At 41.4% G+C, this 16111-nt stretch overlaps 1 protein-coding gene across 5 annotated transcripts in view; it reads right to left on the reverse strand.

The window, feature by feature from the left end:
- The window catches only part of ADCY2 (adenylate cyclase 2), a 260383-nt gene that overhangs the window by 187030 nt on the left and 57242 nt on the right, over nt 1–16111 (reverse strand). For 2 of the 5 annotated variants that reach the window (XM_061588142.1, XM_061588125.1), the window contains exon 1: nt 955–1621. The exons of the other annotated variants lie outside the window; for them this stretch is intronic. In XM_061588142.1, coding sequence (XP_061444126.1) covers nt 955–1215 — 261 coding nt within the window. In that variant the 5' untranslated portion in view covers nt 1216–1621. Of the gene's footprint in view, nt 1–954; nt 1622–16111 lie in introns of those variants that run through there. 5 annotated transcript variants of the gene reach the window in all.

Here is a 16111-nt window from a genome sequence, read left to right on the forward strand (position 1 = left end):
TTCTTCTGAGTGAATATACGTAGGATCAGGTTGCACAGCTAAACAACAGCAGTAGCAAAATACAGAAATTAAACATGATCCCAAAGTCGCTTTGAGTTCAAAACAATACAGATAGTGCTACATTTGAATTTTAAATCCCATGAAAGGTGGGTTTTTTTACAAAATGTAACATCTTGTTTTTCTATTGGCCAGTAACCTCTGGAACATGGCATTCTGACAAGTCCAGAGTTGGCAGTTCTATAAGTTGCACCAAAAATCTGAAGAATGGAGGCTTCCCATTCATTAGAAATTCAATAGGTACAAAAATGTGTTCAATTGCAGGTGGCACAGAGCATTTGACATAATAATATTGTTTTTTTAAAAATTAATAAAGCTCCAAATTAAAACCCAGCCCATTCTTTTGAGAATAAAGTAAGGTGAATTTTAAAAAATCAAGGGAGGGAAATGCACTCTACATATGCTCAAAGGCTTTCTTTTTCTTTTCTTTTTTATGAGTTTAGAAGGGGTAAACAGAGCAAAGCCAGGGCTCGGCTCCCAAAAGGTTTTCTCGATGCCAGAGGACTAAAGCAGAACCGAGGCGAAGCCCCAGAACATGTTCTCCACAACGCAGCCTAGCGCTGGAGGTCTAAAGCAAACACTGCTCTGCATAGAAGCCTATTTTTGGCGCCACCAAGGCTTCTAGAGGACTAAAACGGAGCCGACACTCCAGAGGCTCCAGTACCTGTTCCCGGTGCCAGAACGGAGCCCCGGAAGCCTGAAGCGGAGCCCAAGCTCGGCCCCGGAGCCCCATATTAGTCCTCCTGCAAGTCTTGTCTGGGACTCTTCCTTTCCCCTCCGAGCAGGGGGCGCCACGTCGAGGCAGCGGCTGGTTCCCTCCCTCAAGGCAGCGCTCCGAGGGAAGGGCGCAAACTTGGCGCTCGGCGCTGCGCAAGGAGCGGCGAGAGCCCGACTTACCAGCCCGGAGGCGAAGAAGAAGACGGCGAGCAGAGCCAGGCAGGCGCCGATCACGATGAGCAGCAGGAAAACGAGCAGCGGGTGCTGCTGGCTCATGCAATAGTAGGACTCGTAGAGCCAGTCGCGGCGGGAGCTGCGGCGGCGGCAGCACAGGCACGGGGGGCCCCGCTCGGCGTCCTCTTTGGACCCGCCGCCCTCGCTCTCGCCCTCGGCAAAAGCGGCCGCGGCGGCGCCCTCCAGCAAGTATCGGTGCCTCTTCATGGCCGCTGCGCAGGAACCAAAGGAAAGGGGGGGACGGAGGTTTAATAATAATAATAATAAAAAAGACCCAAACTCCTCAGGACCAGCCCGCCGCCTGCGGGCGCCTGCCTCCTTTTGCGCCTCCGAGGGCGGAGAGCGGCAGCCTTAGCCTAAGCATGCTGGATATGCGCGAACGCACAGGGTAGCAAGGCGGGTAGTGGCGCAGCGACGTGAGGGGGGAACACCTCCCCGCTAGGATGCGCCTTGCCCGCTGCCTATCCTGGGAATCAGTCGCCCAGTCCCGAAAGCGGTGGTGGTGCTGCCGCTGCCTACAGAGCCGCCTACAGAGCCGCTGCCGCCGTCCAATCTAGGAGGAGGCGGGCTCCCTCTCTCCCTTCCTCCCGTGTGCTCCCAACTGGCTTCATTCCCCGCCGGCAGCCAGCTTTAATAAGGTTCTGCGCTAGCCTTCAGGAACCCTTCCTGCCCGGGCGAGTTAAAAATAAGCTCCTCTTAGCATATCCTGACGCAACTCTTGCACACGGCCAGAGAGAGGGGGATGTGAGTGGGTCGGTAGGTGGGTGCCGGTGCTCAAGAGTGCCTGGAAACCCCATATATGACGGTAGGGTATCTGAGCATATGCAGAGTGCAACTCAGAAACCACAGCCCCGCCGCTCGCTCGCTCTCTTCACATTTGAAGCATTGGCATAGTGCCACGGGTTCAGCAGGGTGTGAGCTGTGACCAGTTTCGTGTGTTGACGGCCATGTGGGTTAGCATTAACCCCGTGATAAACTGCCACGTATGAAATTGGTCAACTTGCACTGCTATCGCCATCACTGCCAAACCTCGCTGAGGTGCCAGAGGTTTGAGGTGCCTTGAAGTGCGCTGTTTGTTTGGAATCAGAGCAAGCTACTGTCCTTCGTGCAATTGAATCTTATCCATGTTCAAACGTGAACAGTGCAAGTTATCCATCCGAAGTAACTCCCATTGAGTTACATGAGACTTACTCTCAAGTAGGTATAGGATTGCTGCCAAGGTTCCAAGGGATAACTTGGAATTGAGTGGGATGGATTTACAACCTCTACAGGTCGTGTATACTCAAGACAGAGTAAACCTTCCTGAGTTTGTCTGGGCATACTCCTGCGTGCTTGAGTTTAGGGTTGCAGCTTTCAAGGGGATTAATCAGATGATCAAGAGGTGCCTGCTTCGACTGCATTTTTGCCCTGGATCCCAGACTTGTGCTCCTGCAAACAGCGAATAGCGGGATTCGCAAACGCAGAGAGACTGGCTGGCTGGCTCCCTGCGGCTGTGGAGCAGAACAGCACGAAGTCTTAGAATAAGCAACTGCTAAAAAAGAGGCCTGTCAGGGAGCTATAGAGGTGGTGCCCGAAATACATGAGCAGTAGCATAGTAGCAAATTAAGAAGTGCAGGGTCCCTTCATGATAGTCACAGCCACCCCCCTTTTTTTGATGTGGGGTTGTTGAGATTGAGATCCTTATTAATGCTTTCTCCCACAACAACAGACATCCTTAGAAAACAATAAACAAGAAAAGAGAGAGTGTTAGCTACTGAAAAGAGTCTTCTCTGTAGTTGACACCTCCTTTCACTCTGATTGGTTCAGCAGGAAAGGACAAAGAAGCACGTTAGAAGACTCTTCTCAGTGGCTAACACACTCCCCTTTGGTACTGATTGGTTTGTGGGATGCTGGAGACATAGGGACCCTGCTCCAAAACAAGTAAGGGGTCTGACCCTCCAAAACCCTGGACCACTACACCCCTGTACACGAGGAAGGGCACAGAAGAGGAAGCATGCATGGAGGGATTTTGTCCCATGTTTGATTTCTGAAAAAGATAGAACAGTATATTCCAGATTAATACTCCTATCCTAAACATATTTTCTCCATAGTCCTCTTGATTTGGCTTATAGATAGAGTTAACTTTCAAATGCTCAGGACTGCAGCCTTATTTTAATTTCTAGTTTATGATTCAGTTCTGATTTGCATGCGAAAAGTTATAACCATAGAGGTTTAGCAATGAGGGGGCAGAAGGCGGAGCTTGTTCCTGCCTTGCTGGTGCTACAATTGCAACACCACATCTACATAGCAATCTGATTGTTGTTGTGACTCTTATTTACATCCCACCTTTCTTCCAAGGAGATCAAAGTGGTTCTACCCCTGCCCTGCTTTTATCCTCACAGCAATCCAGTGAGGTAGATTAGGCTGAGATGTAGTGTCTGGCCCAAGGTCACGCAGGGAGCTTCACAGCCGAGCCCTCGTTTGAATCTGGGTCTCCCAGCACTAGTCCAACTCTGACCATTGAACATTTAGCAGGAAAAGTGTTTTCCCAGCAATTGCAATGCTATGAAAATTCCACATTCAGAAGAAGATGCACTGCACTTCAGAAAGACACTATGCTTGGTCTGCAACAAATGAGTGCAAATGTACTTCCATTTCTTATGAGAAAATGAAGAAAGACATTGAAATAAGCTGTTAGGTACGGCAGGAATTCTTCAGTGTGCACAAGGAGCAGATGGGGCAGATATCTCTCTATCTCTCTCCTTCCCCCACCCCCATGTTTCAAATCACAAATGCCCTAGGGGCACCTATATTTCTCGTTAATATGATATGAGCTCCCCCTCTAGGACGCACACCTTAGCGTGGTGAGGGGGTTTGAGAGTGTTGAAGAAGCTGAGAGCAATGCCATCAGGAGTCTAGACCAAGAAGCTAGACTCCTAGCAGGGGCACCCAAGGCAGAACGGTCAAAGCTAAGACACCAGACTAAGATGCATCCAAACTCAGAGGAAGGCAATGGTAAACCACCTCTGAATACCTCTTACCATGAAAACCCTATGAACAGAGTATCCAAAATGCAATACGAGATAGTGCTGGAAGATGAGACCCCCAGGTCAGAAGGCACTCACCGAGCTACTGGGGAAGAACAAAGGACAAGTACGAGTAGCGCTGTGACTGATGACGCAACTGGGTCAAAGCCAAAAGGAAGCCCAGAGGCTGATGCGCACAGATGTAAAAGGAGAATCCGGAGTTGTACAACATACACAATAGGAACATGGAATGTGAGAAGCATGAACCAGGGAAAGCTAGAAATTGTCAAGCAAGAAATGGAACGTACCAATATTACAATACTTGGTGTGAGTGAATTAAAATGGACCGGAATGGGACATTTTCAATCAGGCAACTATTTTATGCAGGAAATGAGAAATTAAGAAGAAATGGGGTTGCTTTAATAGTGAGAAGTGATGTAGCAAAAGCAATTAGGAGCTACAACGCAAGGTCTGAGCGAGTGATATCAATGTGATTAAATGGGAAACCTATGAACATAACCATCATCCAGGTCTATGCTCCAACGGCAAACGCAGAAGAAGAAGAATTGGAGAGATTTTACACAGAAGTACCGGAAGAAATGGATCACACACCAAAGCAAGATGTGCTGATAATCATGGGGGACTGGAATGCAAAAGCAGGGAACAGAGAAGAACTAGGAATTGTGGGGAAATGGGGCTTAGGAGATAGAAATGAAGCAGGAGAAAGACTTACCGAATTCTGTGAAGCCAATAATTTGTTTCTTGCGAACACATTTTTTGAGCAACCGAAAAGACAACTGTACACGTAGATATCACCAAATGGTCAATATAGGAATCAAATTGATTATATAATTGGTAGCAGAAGATGGAGAAGTTCCATACTTTCTGCAAAAACAAGACCAGGAGCAGACTGTGGTACAGATCATGAACTGATCATAACGGAAATCAGAGTAAACCTAAAGAAGAACAACAAAGCAATCATAATGAGAAAATGCAATTTAAATAACATCCCAGAAGAATATAAAGATCAAATAAGGAACAGATTTGAGGCTTTAAACTTACTTGAACCAGAAGAACTATGGACTGAAGTCAGAGACATTATCGGGAAGATGGCAAAAAGACAGTATCTCTAATTAAAAAGAGAGAAAGACCTCAATGGATGACTGAAGAAACTCTTAAGATGGTTAAAGAGAGAAGGAAAGCAAAAGCAAAAGGAGATAGAAATATGGTCAGAACCCTAAATGCAGTAATACAGCGACTAGTATGTAGGGACAAAGAGAACTATTACAATAGTTATTGTACAGAAATAGAAGAGGACAACAAAAAGGGAAGAACAAGAGCCCTATTCCAAAAGATGAGAGAAATGAAAGGGAAATTTAAATCATGACTGGGGATGTTGAATAATCAACAGGGGAACACACTGACTGACCAAGTTGAAATAAAAGGAAGATGGAAGCAATACACTGAAGGACTCTATAAAAGAGATGACAGGATGACAGATTCATTCATGGAGGAACCATATGATGAAGAACCAGAAATTTTAGAATGTGAGGTGAAAGCTGCTTTTAAAATACTTGGAAGAAACAAATCACCAGGAAAAGATGGCATACTAATAGAGTTGCTACAAGGTACTGAGACTGAATCTGTCCAAATTTTGACAAAAATCTGTCAAGAAATATGGAAAACTAAACAATGGCCCACAGACTGGAAATGTTCAATATACATCCCAATTCCAAAGAAAGGGCATCTCAAGGAATGCAGTAATTGTCAAACTATTGCCTTAATATCCCATGTAAGTAAAGTAATGCTCAAGATTCTACAACAAAGGCTCTTACCATAAATGGAACGAGAAATGCCAGATGTCCAAGCTGGATTTAGAAAAGGAAGAGGCACCAGAGATCATATTGCAAACATACGTTGGATAATAGAAAAAATCAAGGAATTTCAGAAGAAAATCACCCTGTGCTTTATAGATTACAGCAAAGCTTTTGATTGTGTAGATCATGAAAAACTATGGAATGCTTTAAAAGAAATGGGGGTGCCACATCATCTGATTGTCCTGATGCGCAACCTATACTCTGGACAGGAGGCTACTGTAAGGACAGAATATGGAGAAACCGATTGGTTCCCAGTTGGAAAGGGTGTGAGATAAGGGTGTATTTTATCACCCTATTTATTTAATCTGTATGCAGAACATATCATACGGAAAGCGGGGTTGGCCTAAGATGAAGGAGGTGTGAAAACTGGGGGTGGTGGTGGCGGAAATATCAATAATTTAAGATATGCAGACGATACCATACTACTAGCAGAAACCAGTAACAATTTGAAACAAATGCTGATGAAAGTTAAAGAGGAAAGCACAAAAGCAGGACTACAGCTGAACGTCAAAAAGACTAAAGTAATGACAACAGAAGATTTACGTAACTTTAAAGTTGACAACGAGGACATTGAATTTGTCAAGGATTATTAATACATTGGCACAGTCATTAACTAAACTGGAGACAATAGGCAAGAAATCAGAAGAAGGCTAGGACTGGGGAGGGCAGCTATGCGAGAACTAGAAAAGGTTCTCAAATGCAAAGATGCATCACATGCCCAGGAGAACATTAGAAAAAGAAAAAGACAAGGAACAAAATCATATAAGCTTAGAACAATGAAACTTATGCTGGATGAGCTTGTTTTGATGTCATAAAAACATATTTTCCCCCTCAACAAATGAAAAGAAAAATCTATAATTTTCAACTTTATTTATTTATTATTTTATTTATACCCTGCCCTTCCTTTCAGCAGGAGCCCAGGGCAGCAAAGAGAAACACTAAAAATACTTTAAAACATCATAAAAAGACCATAAAATACATTAAAACAAAACAACGTTAAAAACATTAAAGAAAAAAAACTTCATTCTCTCCTTTGAGGTTATTAGCATTAAGAAAATGTGATATTACTTGAAGTGTGTTTTACATGCAACAGTTCTTGTGACCAACATAACACCACAATGTGGAACTTACATAGCATAAATATGTTGTGATGTGTGTCATTTAAATCCCTTTTTAGGCTTGTCATAATTCTTTCCCTGAGAATAATTATTAGGCCTATTATTTGTACCATATCATCTTACAGAGTATTGCAAAAAGAGACAGGACCCTGCCCTCAAGAAGCTTACAATCTGAAAGTCAAGTCAGATAAGGAGATAGTGGACACTGGTTATTTTTAGAAGAAAGATAATATATGCAGTGGAAATTTGTTGTGAAAACTTGTGAAAAGATTGGTTGTGTAAATTTATATGATGATCATTAATATGAAATCCTCCTCTTAAAAAGGGGGACTTCCGTAACATTTGTCTTCCCGCAAATTATGATAAATGTTGGGTTGAAAAGAAACAAATCATTAGGGTGTTTCCACAGCTATCTGCAAATTCCCATTGGCATTACAACTTCCTTCGTGGACTTGATGCTGACCCACAACTTGTGACTGCATAGTAAAGTGTCATATGCAGGGTCTTGCTTTGAAGGCAATTATTTGTGGGTGTCTGACAATGAATTGTCACATGTTATGTTGGTCACAGGTCATTGCCAGAAGACCTTTTTTCCACATTTTCCAATAAACATTACCATAACTTTGACACTTTCCCATGAAACATTAGCTCTTTATGTATATTTCTGCAGATGTATTTTTATTATTCATATTTTTAGAGGATACAATTAGCCAAGTTACAGATACATTCTGGAGGTTGCATAACTGTTATGTTGGTTACATCTTTTAAAACACAATAAAAAGAAAGCATTTAAACTATCTGTGGCATATGTCTTGATTATTTTTGCAGGGAAGATCAATCCAGTTAACAAACAAATAGTTTAATGTTAATTGGAGTTCAAATAATATTAGCTAAAACACAAAATAATATTTAAGGAAGCTTACAAATGTTATGTTGGTCACTACGGAATTACCCAGATATTGCATAGTAAATATTACAAGAAAATATTGGACAAACATCACAAGTCTCCATAGAAGGAAACTGAACCCCTGAAGCTGCCCACAGAAATTCCTATCATTCAGGCAGTAGTGCAATCGCAAATTCACAAGTGCAGGGTCCCTTCATGTTAGTTGCACCATGTTCCCGCACACCCATGCCCTCATCTAAGATTGCACGACCTTTTGACGACTTCCGGGAAGGGTGACTTAGCCTGTGCCTGCTTTTGAGACGGGCTCCTGCCTCAAAAGAAGCTTATTCAGATATATCAGTCAGTTTTTTCTTTTTTTTTTGACTGATTAAACTTCTCCCGGGTAGGGAGAAACGAAGAGATTAACCTCAAAGCCTATTTTTGTTGGGACGACCAGATCTCATTAATTTATGGGACGAGGTCCAGCCGACGAAGGTGGGACGGATTTTCAACAGCAAGCTCTATCTGTTAAAGCGAACGTTCATCTTATCTTCTAAGAGAGAACGCACTAACAGGCAAGCACCCTTCTTTCTATATTTTTCTTTTACTTGACTTAAATTGTTGCTGTTTAAAAGAGATTTGCCAGATTGATCGGTTTTTGACATCTCACTGGGGAGCCATAACTTCTCTCTGCTACGCACTAATTAATAGCTTATCTCTGTTTTTGTTGCAAAAAGCTGTCCTGGATTTGCATTCTAAAGATATACACAGAAGAGGGATTTCTATTCCAGATTTTTATTTTGAAGAATATTATACTGTCTGAGACTACTCTCTTTTTGGTCTATTTTATTTTGACGAATCTGTTTCTTGACGACTGCCATTAATTGTTTCGATCCTGGGAACTGCATTTTGTTTACTTAACTATGGAGAGATAAGGCTGTCTGCTCTGTTTATACTGTGATGTCACCAAGTTTGGAGTATTAACCCAATTGTTGCTGAAATAAGAAGTGGTTTTCCTATATTTTTCTTTTAAAATGGCAATTAAGAAAGTGGCTGAGAATCTGGAAATAACTATGTTTCAGAAAATAATGGATGAGATTGAGATAACGAAACAAAACCTGCGACAGGGTTGTAAGGAGCTGAAAATTGAATTGAGTAAAATGACGCAGGAGATTAAAGATATAGGGGTCCCTGTGAGAGAGGTGACCCTGGAAGGGGTCCCTGTGAGAGAGGAGACCCCGGAGATTGGAACAAACGTGGAACAGGAGAAAGATTTGGAGTCTATGGACTTTAGAAATAAAATCTATTGTTTGGAGACACAGGAGATTAAAGACATAGGGGTCCTTGTGAGAGAGGAGACCCTGGAGACTGGAACAGGGGTCCCTGTGAGAGAGGAGACCCTGGAGACTGGAACAGGGGTCCCTGTGAGAGAGGAGACCCCGGAGATTGGAACAAACGTGGAACAGGAAAAAGATTTGGAGTCTATGGACTTTAGAAATAAAATCTATTGTTTGGAACTCAATGTTATCTCTGAAGAAATTAATGAAGATTCTAGAGATAAAGTTATCAATGGCATGGATAATCTTCTGGACTGGAATGATGTGATGGAGCCCAATATAGAGAAAATTTATGGAATTAACTGCAGCCATGTAACAATGGAAAAACTTTCAAGAGATGACCCAGTGTATTTTGAAAAAAAGAACAGAGATATGATTTTACAGCAGTATTTCAGCAACCTATTCAGAATGGATGGCAAGAAAATATTTGGGATAGAGGTAATTCCCATCAGACTCTTACTATATGACTATGGCTTTGACAGCAAGATCATTATGGAATACTGATAATGGAAGATTGGATACTGAAATTACTGGACTTAACAAGACTACTGAAGATGGAAGATGGAAAATGGAACTAATAGGGATAATAGAACAATGGCTACTGAAATTACTGAACCTAACAGATTCTGATGTGATGGATTAATTGAAATGTTTATTTTGACTATGGTTATGACAATAAGATTATCATAATTAGTAATGAGATGGATTAATTGATATGCTTATCTGGAAAAAAAAAATTGATAGATATATTTCTTAAAGAATTGAAACCTCTCTTTGACTTTTTGTGGAAAGAATAAAGTAATGTTTATGAGATTTGATGATTAAGTAAGATAACTATTGGAGGAAAGTGATTTTATAATATGACTTAAGAGACAGGATTGTTATATATTATAGACTTATAACTGATCTGATCTTTGACAAATGGGAAGTCAATATTTTACTCTTTATTTTTTATTTTTATTTTTATTTTTATTTTTTTTTATTTTTTTTGTTTAGCTGTTTTTGATTTTGTTTTTTGTCTTTGGATGTTTTATGAATTCGTCTTGTATGTTTTATGAAAATTTGAATAAAAATTATTGAAAAAAAAAAATAAGATTGCACGACCTTTTAAGATTATACAATAAAATGAGCTTCCAGTCTCTTACTTTGAATAATTTCCTTAGTGATGCATTGCAATGATCAATGCAGATCACCATGTGTTGCCTTTCAGCTGGATCTACTATTTTCTGTGCGCATAGATGGGCAAATGTACTAAGATGCCGCAGGTAAGTAACGTCCTTAGCTGGGTTTCCCTTCTTGGTTGCCATACCAAGAGTAACTGCATTTTTGCAGAGCTTATTACTTTTAGGAAACCTCCAAATTAGATTACTGCAATGCACTCTACATGGGGCTGCCTTTGAAGACAGTTCAGAAACTTCAGCTTGTGCAAAATGCAGTGGCCAGATTGGTAACAGGGACCAGACGGTCCGAACATACAAAACCGATTCTGGCCCGCTTGCACTGGCTGCCTGTATGTTTCCGAGCTCGATTCAAGGTGCTGGTTTTGACCTATAAAGCCTTACATGGCTTGGGGCCACAACACCTGATGGAACGCCTCTCCCGATACAAACCCACCCGTACACTACGTTCAAGATCAAAGGCCCTCCTCCGGGTGCCTACTCCAAGGGAAGCTCGGAGGATGGCAACAAGGGAGAGGGCCTTCTCAGTGGTGGCCCCCAAATTATGGAATGATCTTCCTGACGAGGTGCACCTGGCGCCAACACTGTTATCTTTTGGGTGCCAGGTCAAGACTTTCCTCTTCTCCCAGGCATTTTAGCATGTGTTTTATACTGTTTAAATTTTTAAATTGTGTTTTAAATTGTTTTTATAAGATCTGTTTTAAACTGTATTTGTTTTAATGTTTTTAGTTACTGTAAAGTGCCCAGAGAGCTTTGGCTATGGGGCGGTATACAAGTATAATAAAATAAATAAATAAATAATAAATAGGAGGAAACTGAAGCATAGAAATTCCTGATCCTAATCTCTAGTGTTGTCTGTACCATACACACACTCTTAGACATATTCATTTGCATTTCACATTACCGTGCATGACACACATATATACAATATCATTAAAAGCGGAAACACCAACACACACTCACATGGGGGAAAGTATTTTTTTTCTCTCTGTCCCCCTCCCCTACTACTACTGGCTTTGGGCTTCAGCCCAGGTTCTCCCCCTCCCTCCTTCCTTTTCCACTTTTCCTTGCTTGCTTCCTCTCCATTGTCATCTCCACACTTAGTCCTTCCCATGCAGGCCTTTTTTCATAGCAACAGACATCTCTAGGAGCCAATCAGCATGAAAGTGGAATGTGTTAGCTACAGAGAAGAGTCTTCTCAGTGGCTGACTCGCCTCTTTTCACTCTGATTGGCTCCAATCAGCCAGAAAGGACACTGAAGACATAGAGATCCTGCTGGGACCCTGCTTTCAAAAAAGCTAAACATCTCAGACCCCCTGGGACCCTGGACAACTACACCCTTGCATTCAGAAAAGTGTGTGAAATAATGGGAGTGTGAAATAATGTTTTTCGTGCTGTGGGGTCTGTCTTACAAGGCATTGTTATGTTCCATTGGCCTTTTATGCACTAGGAAAATAATAAGGGACTCTGCAACAGTATTAGCTCTTGTTCTTGAGGCACCTACATTGTTGGCTTCAAACATGGAACAAACTCTGACAGCTAGCTAGCATGTCCAGTTCCAGCTCTGCACTACAGCTGAGAGACTGGCAACCTTGTAGTACAGGGTGGAAGGAAAGCTGAAGAAAAGAAAATGTATATGTGGAGACCTTGGCACATAGGAAATTGAGTTCAGGATATGTCCTTCCTAACCATTAGATGTAGATAAGAACTATCCTAATTAGTTTCAATCATGTGTTTTTTTTTCTGAACACAAACTTCCCCATATATATCGGGAACGTGAAAGGAAAGAGAGAGATAAAAAGCAAAAGAGAGAAACAAGAAATACCGTCTCTCCATTGTGCTTGCTAAAATGTAAACCAGTCAGGCATGTAATCAGGAAGATAATGGAGAGAAAATATAGGTTAGGTGACATTATTTATTGAAACCAACATCTACTGATGGAAGAACATGCAGCTCCCTTTTTCAATCTCTCCTAAGACATTTCTTGGATAAAAGGAAACCTGAACAACAGGAAGGGGAGATTGCTCAGTGGAAAAACCTGGGAGTTTGCATACTCCCACATTAAGTCTCTGGCATCCCCAACAAAAAGGATCTAAAGAAACAGAGCTAGGAAAGAGATCTGACTGTGACTCTGGGGAGCATGCCAACACCTAGCTGACAATCCAGTCAAAAGAGACAATCCTGGCACTGCCCCTATGGCCGCTAATACTGCACTTAGCCTTGCACTGTTCTCAGATTCTGGTTAGCGAATTGATATTAAACCACAGTATCCTGTTTCAGACAAAATAGGAAACTGTGTAGCCCATGCTTTTGTTGTTGTTTATCCTAGTGCAGTACTGAACAGCAAATGTTCTTCCCTCTCCTCTTCCTAGAGCTAGCTGTTGGAGCATGCTCAGTAAGTATATATCAGATTGTTTAAAAGCACCAAGAGCTAATACATGCTATCATTTACATGCTGTGGAAGGTCTAGATATTGTACTTATTTAAAAATATGTAAGTTTGAGATTTGTGTACCATTATTATTATTATCATCCAGAGCTTGGAAAAGTTACTTTTTTGAACTACAACTCCCATCAGCCCCAGCCATCATGGCCACTGGATTGGGCTGATGGGAGTTGTAGTTAAAAAAAGTAACTTTTCCAAGCTCTGCATCATCCTTCTTTATTGTTGCAATTTAGTGGATGGGAGTTCCACTCTCAATACAGACTGAATTTGCTCACTCCTCCTGGACGGTAGTAAGTTACATGTGGTTTAAATAAACCCTGAGAGCCAAAGCCAGTAATTCAGTAGAGCAAAGGAGAGAAGGGAGTTGTGTGTGAGCCCAGTCAGTACTGCCTGTCCACTTCTCCATCCCACTATACAGCAGCAATGCAGCCGGAGGGAGGTCAAGAGAGCGTCCACTACTGAGCCCAGTGCTCCTTCCTTGTTTAATAAGCCATGGTTTATTAAGCCATGATTGTTATGTTTAGACCAACCCAGTGATTTGGCACTGGTGTCAACTACAGGCATTCCTGTTCATGCATTCAAGAGCAATATGGAGCATCCAGATTGAGTACTTTGCACAACTACAGGAAACACACAAGGCACAATCCCTTGTGAGGCTTTCCTGTGCTCCTCTTACAGACCCCATTCAATTAAATAGGAAGACTTCATGGTGAATTGTGTTCCACGTATGGGTTTTCTGGCCATCGGGAAACATTAGGTCAGGGGACACTCTAAAAACTAGTCCAACATATCCTCTCAAATGAATAAAATGAATGTTACTACTGCATTGGAAAGGACCAGCGTGACTTCTGCTGCATCACAGGAAGCTACTTAACAGTTGCCATCTTTAAACTAAATCTGTCAGCAGATCAAATGAATGGATAAATCATCTGTCTTTGAAACTAACTGTTTCAAAGTTAGTTTCAAAGTTAATTTATCAATTAATTGATAAAATGTAAATAAATGTTAATCTCATTGTAACCTAAATGTAGCTGCATTTTAGAGATATTGAAGGAAGCTTGTAATTAATAAAACAAAACTACTGCTCAATATTAAAAACAAAGATCATCTTTAGTATTTTCCATTTCATTCCCCATTACACGTGTTGCCAGCCTTTTTTAGGCCCATGCACACGTTTATATTTTTGAGAGAGTGCCAGGGGAACCACTCCTTCTGACCCCTTCTCTCTATGCTCCCTCTGATCAGAGAGAGACAAAGAAAGAGAACATGCATGCAACACTTTGCCTTTCTAAGGAATCTGGGTAAAATAATTAATCTGAGCCTCAAAAAGCACATAGAGGTGAAAGAAGAAGTGTGAAAGAGCATCACTTTCAATTTCCTCCTACGTGCTTGTCACAGGACAAAAGGTCCTCATGACCAAGGGGGCAGTGCATGTGCGGAGGGAGATGGGTAAGAGGCTTTGTGAGCACCAGAGGAAGACCTCAAAGGTGCCATTGCGCCCACAGGTGCAATGTTGGTGACCCCTATCCTATTACCATAATGCACCAGAACAAAATAATCCCAGAAAAATGACCAGGCATGTGATTAACTCAAACCTCCATTGATTAAATTTGCTCTCAGCAGTAAAAGTTGGCATATGCTGATTAAGCAACTAGGGTTGCAGTTACACACTTATCTGGGATGCAGTCCCATTGAGCACAAAGGAGTTAACTGTTGAACAGATATAGGATTGTACTCAGGGTTGCCAGGTCAACAGCATCCCAAACCCTTGAGATTTCAGGGGTGAGCCCCAGTGATGTAATGGGACAGGCCCTAGTGATGTCATGAAGCATGATACATTAAGCATCAACCACTGTTTCTTGGAGCATACAATTAAAAAAAACATTTCTCTGATTGGAAATTAAGATAGAAATCTTAGCGGAATGAGGGTGTTACCAGGTCCAGGTAAAGTAATGGAATCATTCCTTCTCACCTGCTTAGGGAGCCTGGGTAGGGAACAATTAATCTAGCCTACTTGCTTCTGGCAAGAAGGATTTAAGTGCCCTCAGGCCAGGCCAGTCACCAGAAGGCCATTGCAGGAAGGCAGGAGCGTAGTGTTGTGGAGATGTTAGATGGGAGCACTCAGTGGTAAAGATGGATACCCCTGAAAGCTGCAATAAATAATAAACTTTACCTGCAGATAGTTTTATTTTTTTTTAAAATGGAAGTGATCGATACAGTTTACTGGGTGATCATGGGCTACTCACCATCTCTCAGCTAATCTCCTCTTCAGGATGAAAACAAAAGAGGGGGACTATGAGCACCCCAAGAAAGAAGGGCACACTTAAAATGTAGAGGAAATAATAATGTACGGCCATAGTGTGAAATCAGATACTTATCGGGACATAGTATTAAGAAATATTTATATAAGCATGACTGTCAAAGATGTTTATTATTTACACAACCTATTCCTGTTTTTTTAGCTTTTCCGTTATTGTTAGTTTTTATTGTTAGTCTCTTAATGTTTTGATGTTTGCATGTTCTGCTTTGTACGTCGCTTAGAGTGGCTGACAATTCAGCCAGATAAGCGACTAATAAGTCGAATAAATAAATAAATAAATAAATAAATAAAGGTATTTATAGTGCAATCCTATGCATGTTTACTCAGAAGCAAGTCCCAATGTATTCAATGGGACTTACTCAAACAGGGAAGCGTGCACAGAACTGCAATCTCAAGTGATAAGGAACTTCACTCATCCAACCCAAAATTCAGAATCATGTCACTTTAAACTGTTTGCAACTGTTTAATACTTGTTTTTATGGTTACTGGATTTTAAAGGGATTTATTTCTTATTGTGAGCTGCCTTGCTTTCCAATCAGCAGCCCTACCTCACGGGGATGTTGGATAGACTACATATGCACACACAATGGAGATCCCACAAGATCTACGGCACACCTCTTCCCTAAATGTATTCCGTAAAGCCTTAAAGACCTGGCTCTTTCAACAGGCCTTCGGGATTTCCAGGGAGGGTTAATCGCTATGATTGGAATGCCTCGTACCCTGTATTAGTATTGTTCTTGCTACTGCATTGTTTATATTGTATTATTGTATTTCTGTACTGTGTTTTAATTGCTTATTGTACGTCGCCTAGAGTGGCCATTGGCCAGATAGGCGACACATAAATTAAATTTATTATTATTATTTATTATATATCCCATATAATAGTTTATTGTCAAAACTAGTGGGTCATTGCAGAACATTTTTTAAAAATCAGAAT

This window comes from Rhineura floridana, chromosome 1 (assembly GCF_030035675.1).
Source record: "Rhineura floridana isolate rRhiFlo1 chromosome 1, rRhiFlo1.hap2, whole genome shotgun sequence".
Classification (NCBI taxonomy): Eukaryota; Metazoa; Chordata; class Lepidosauria; order Squamata; family Rhineuridae; genus Rhineura; species Rhineura floridana.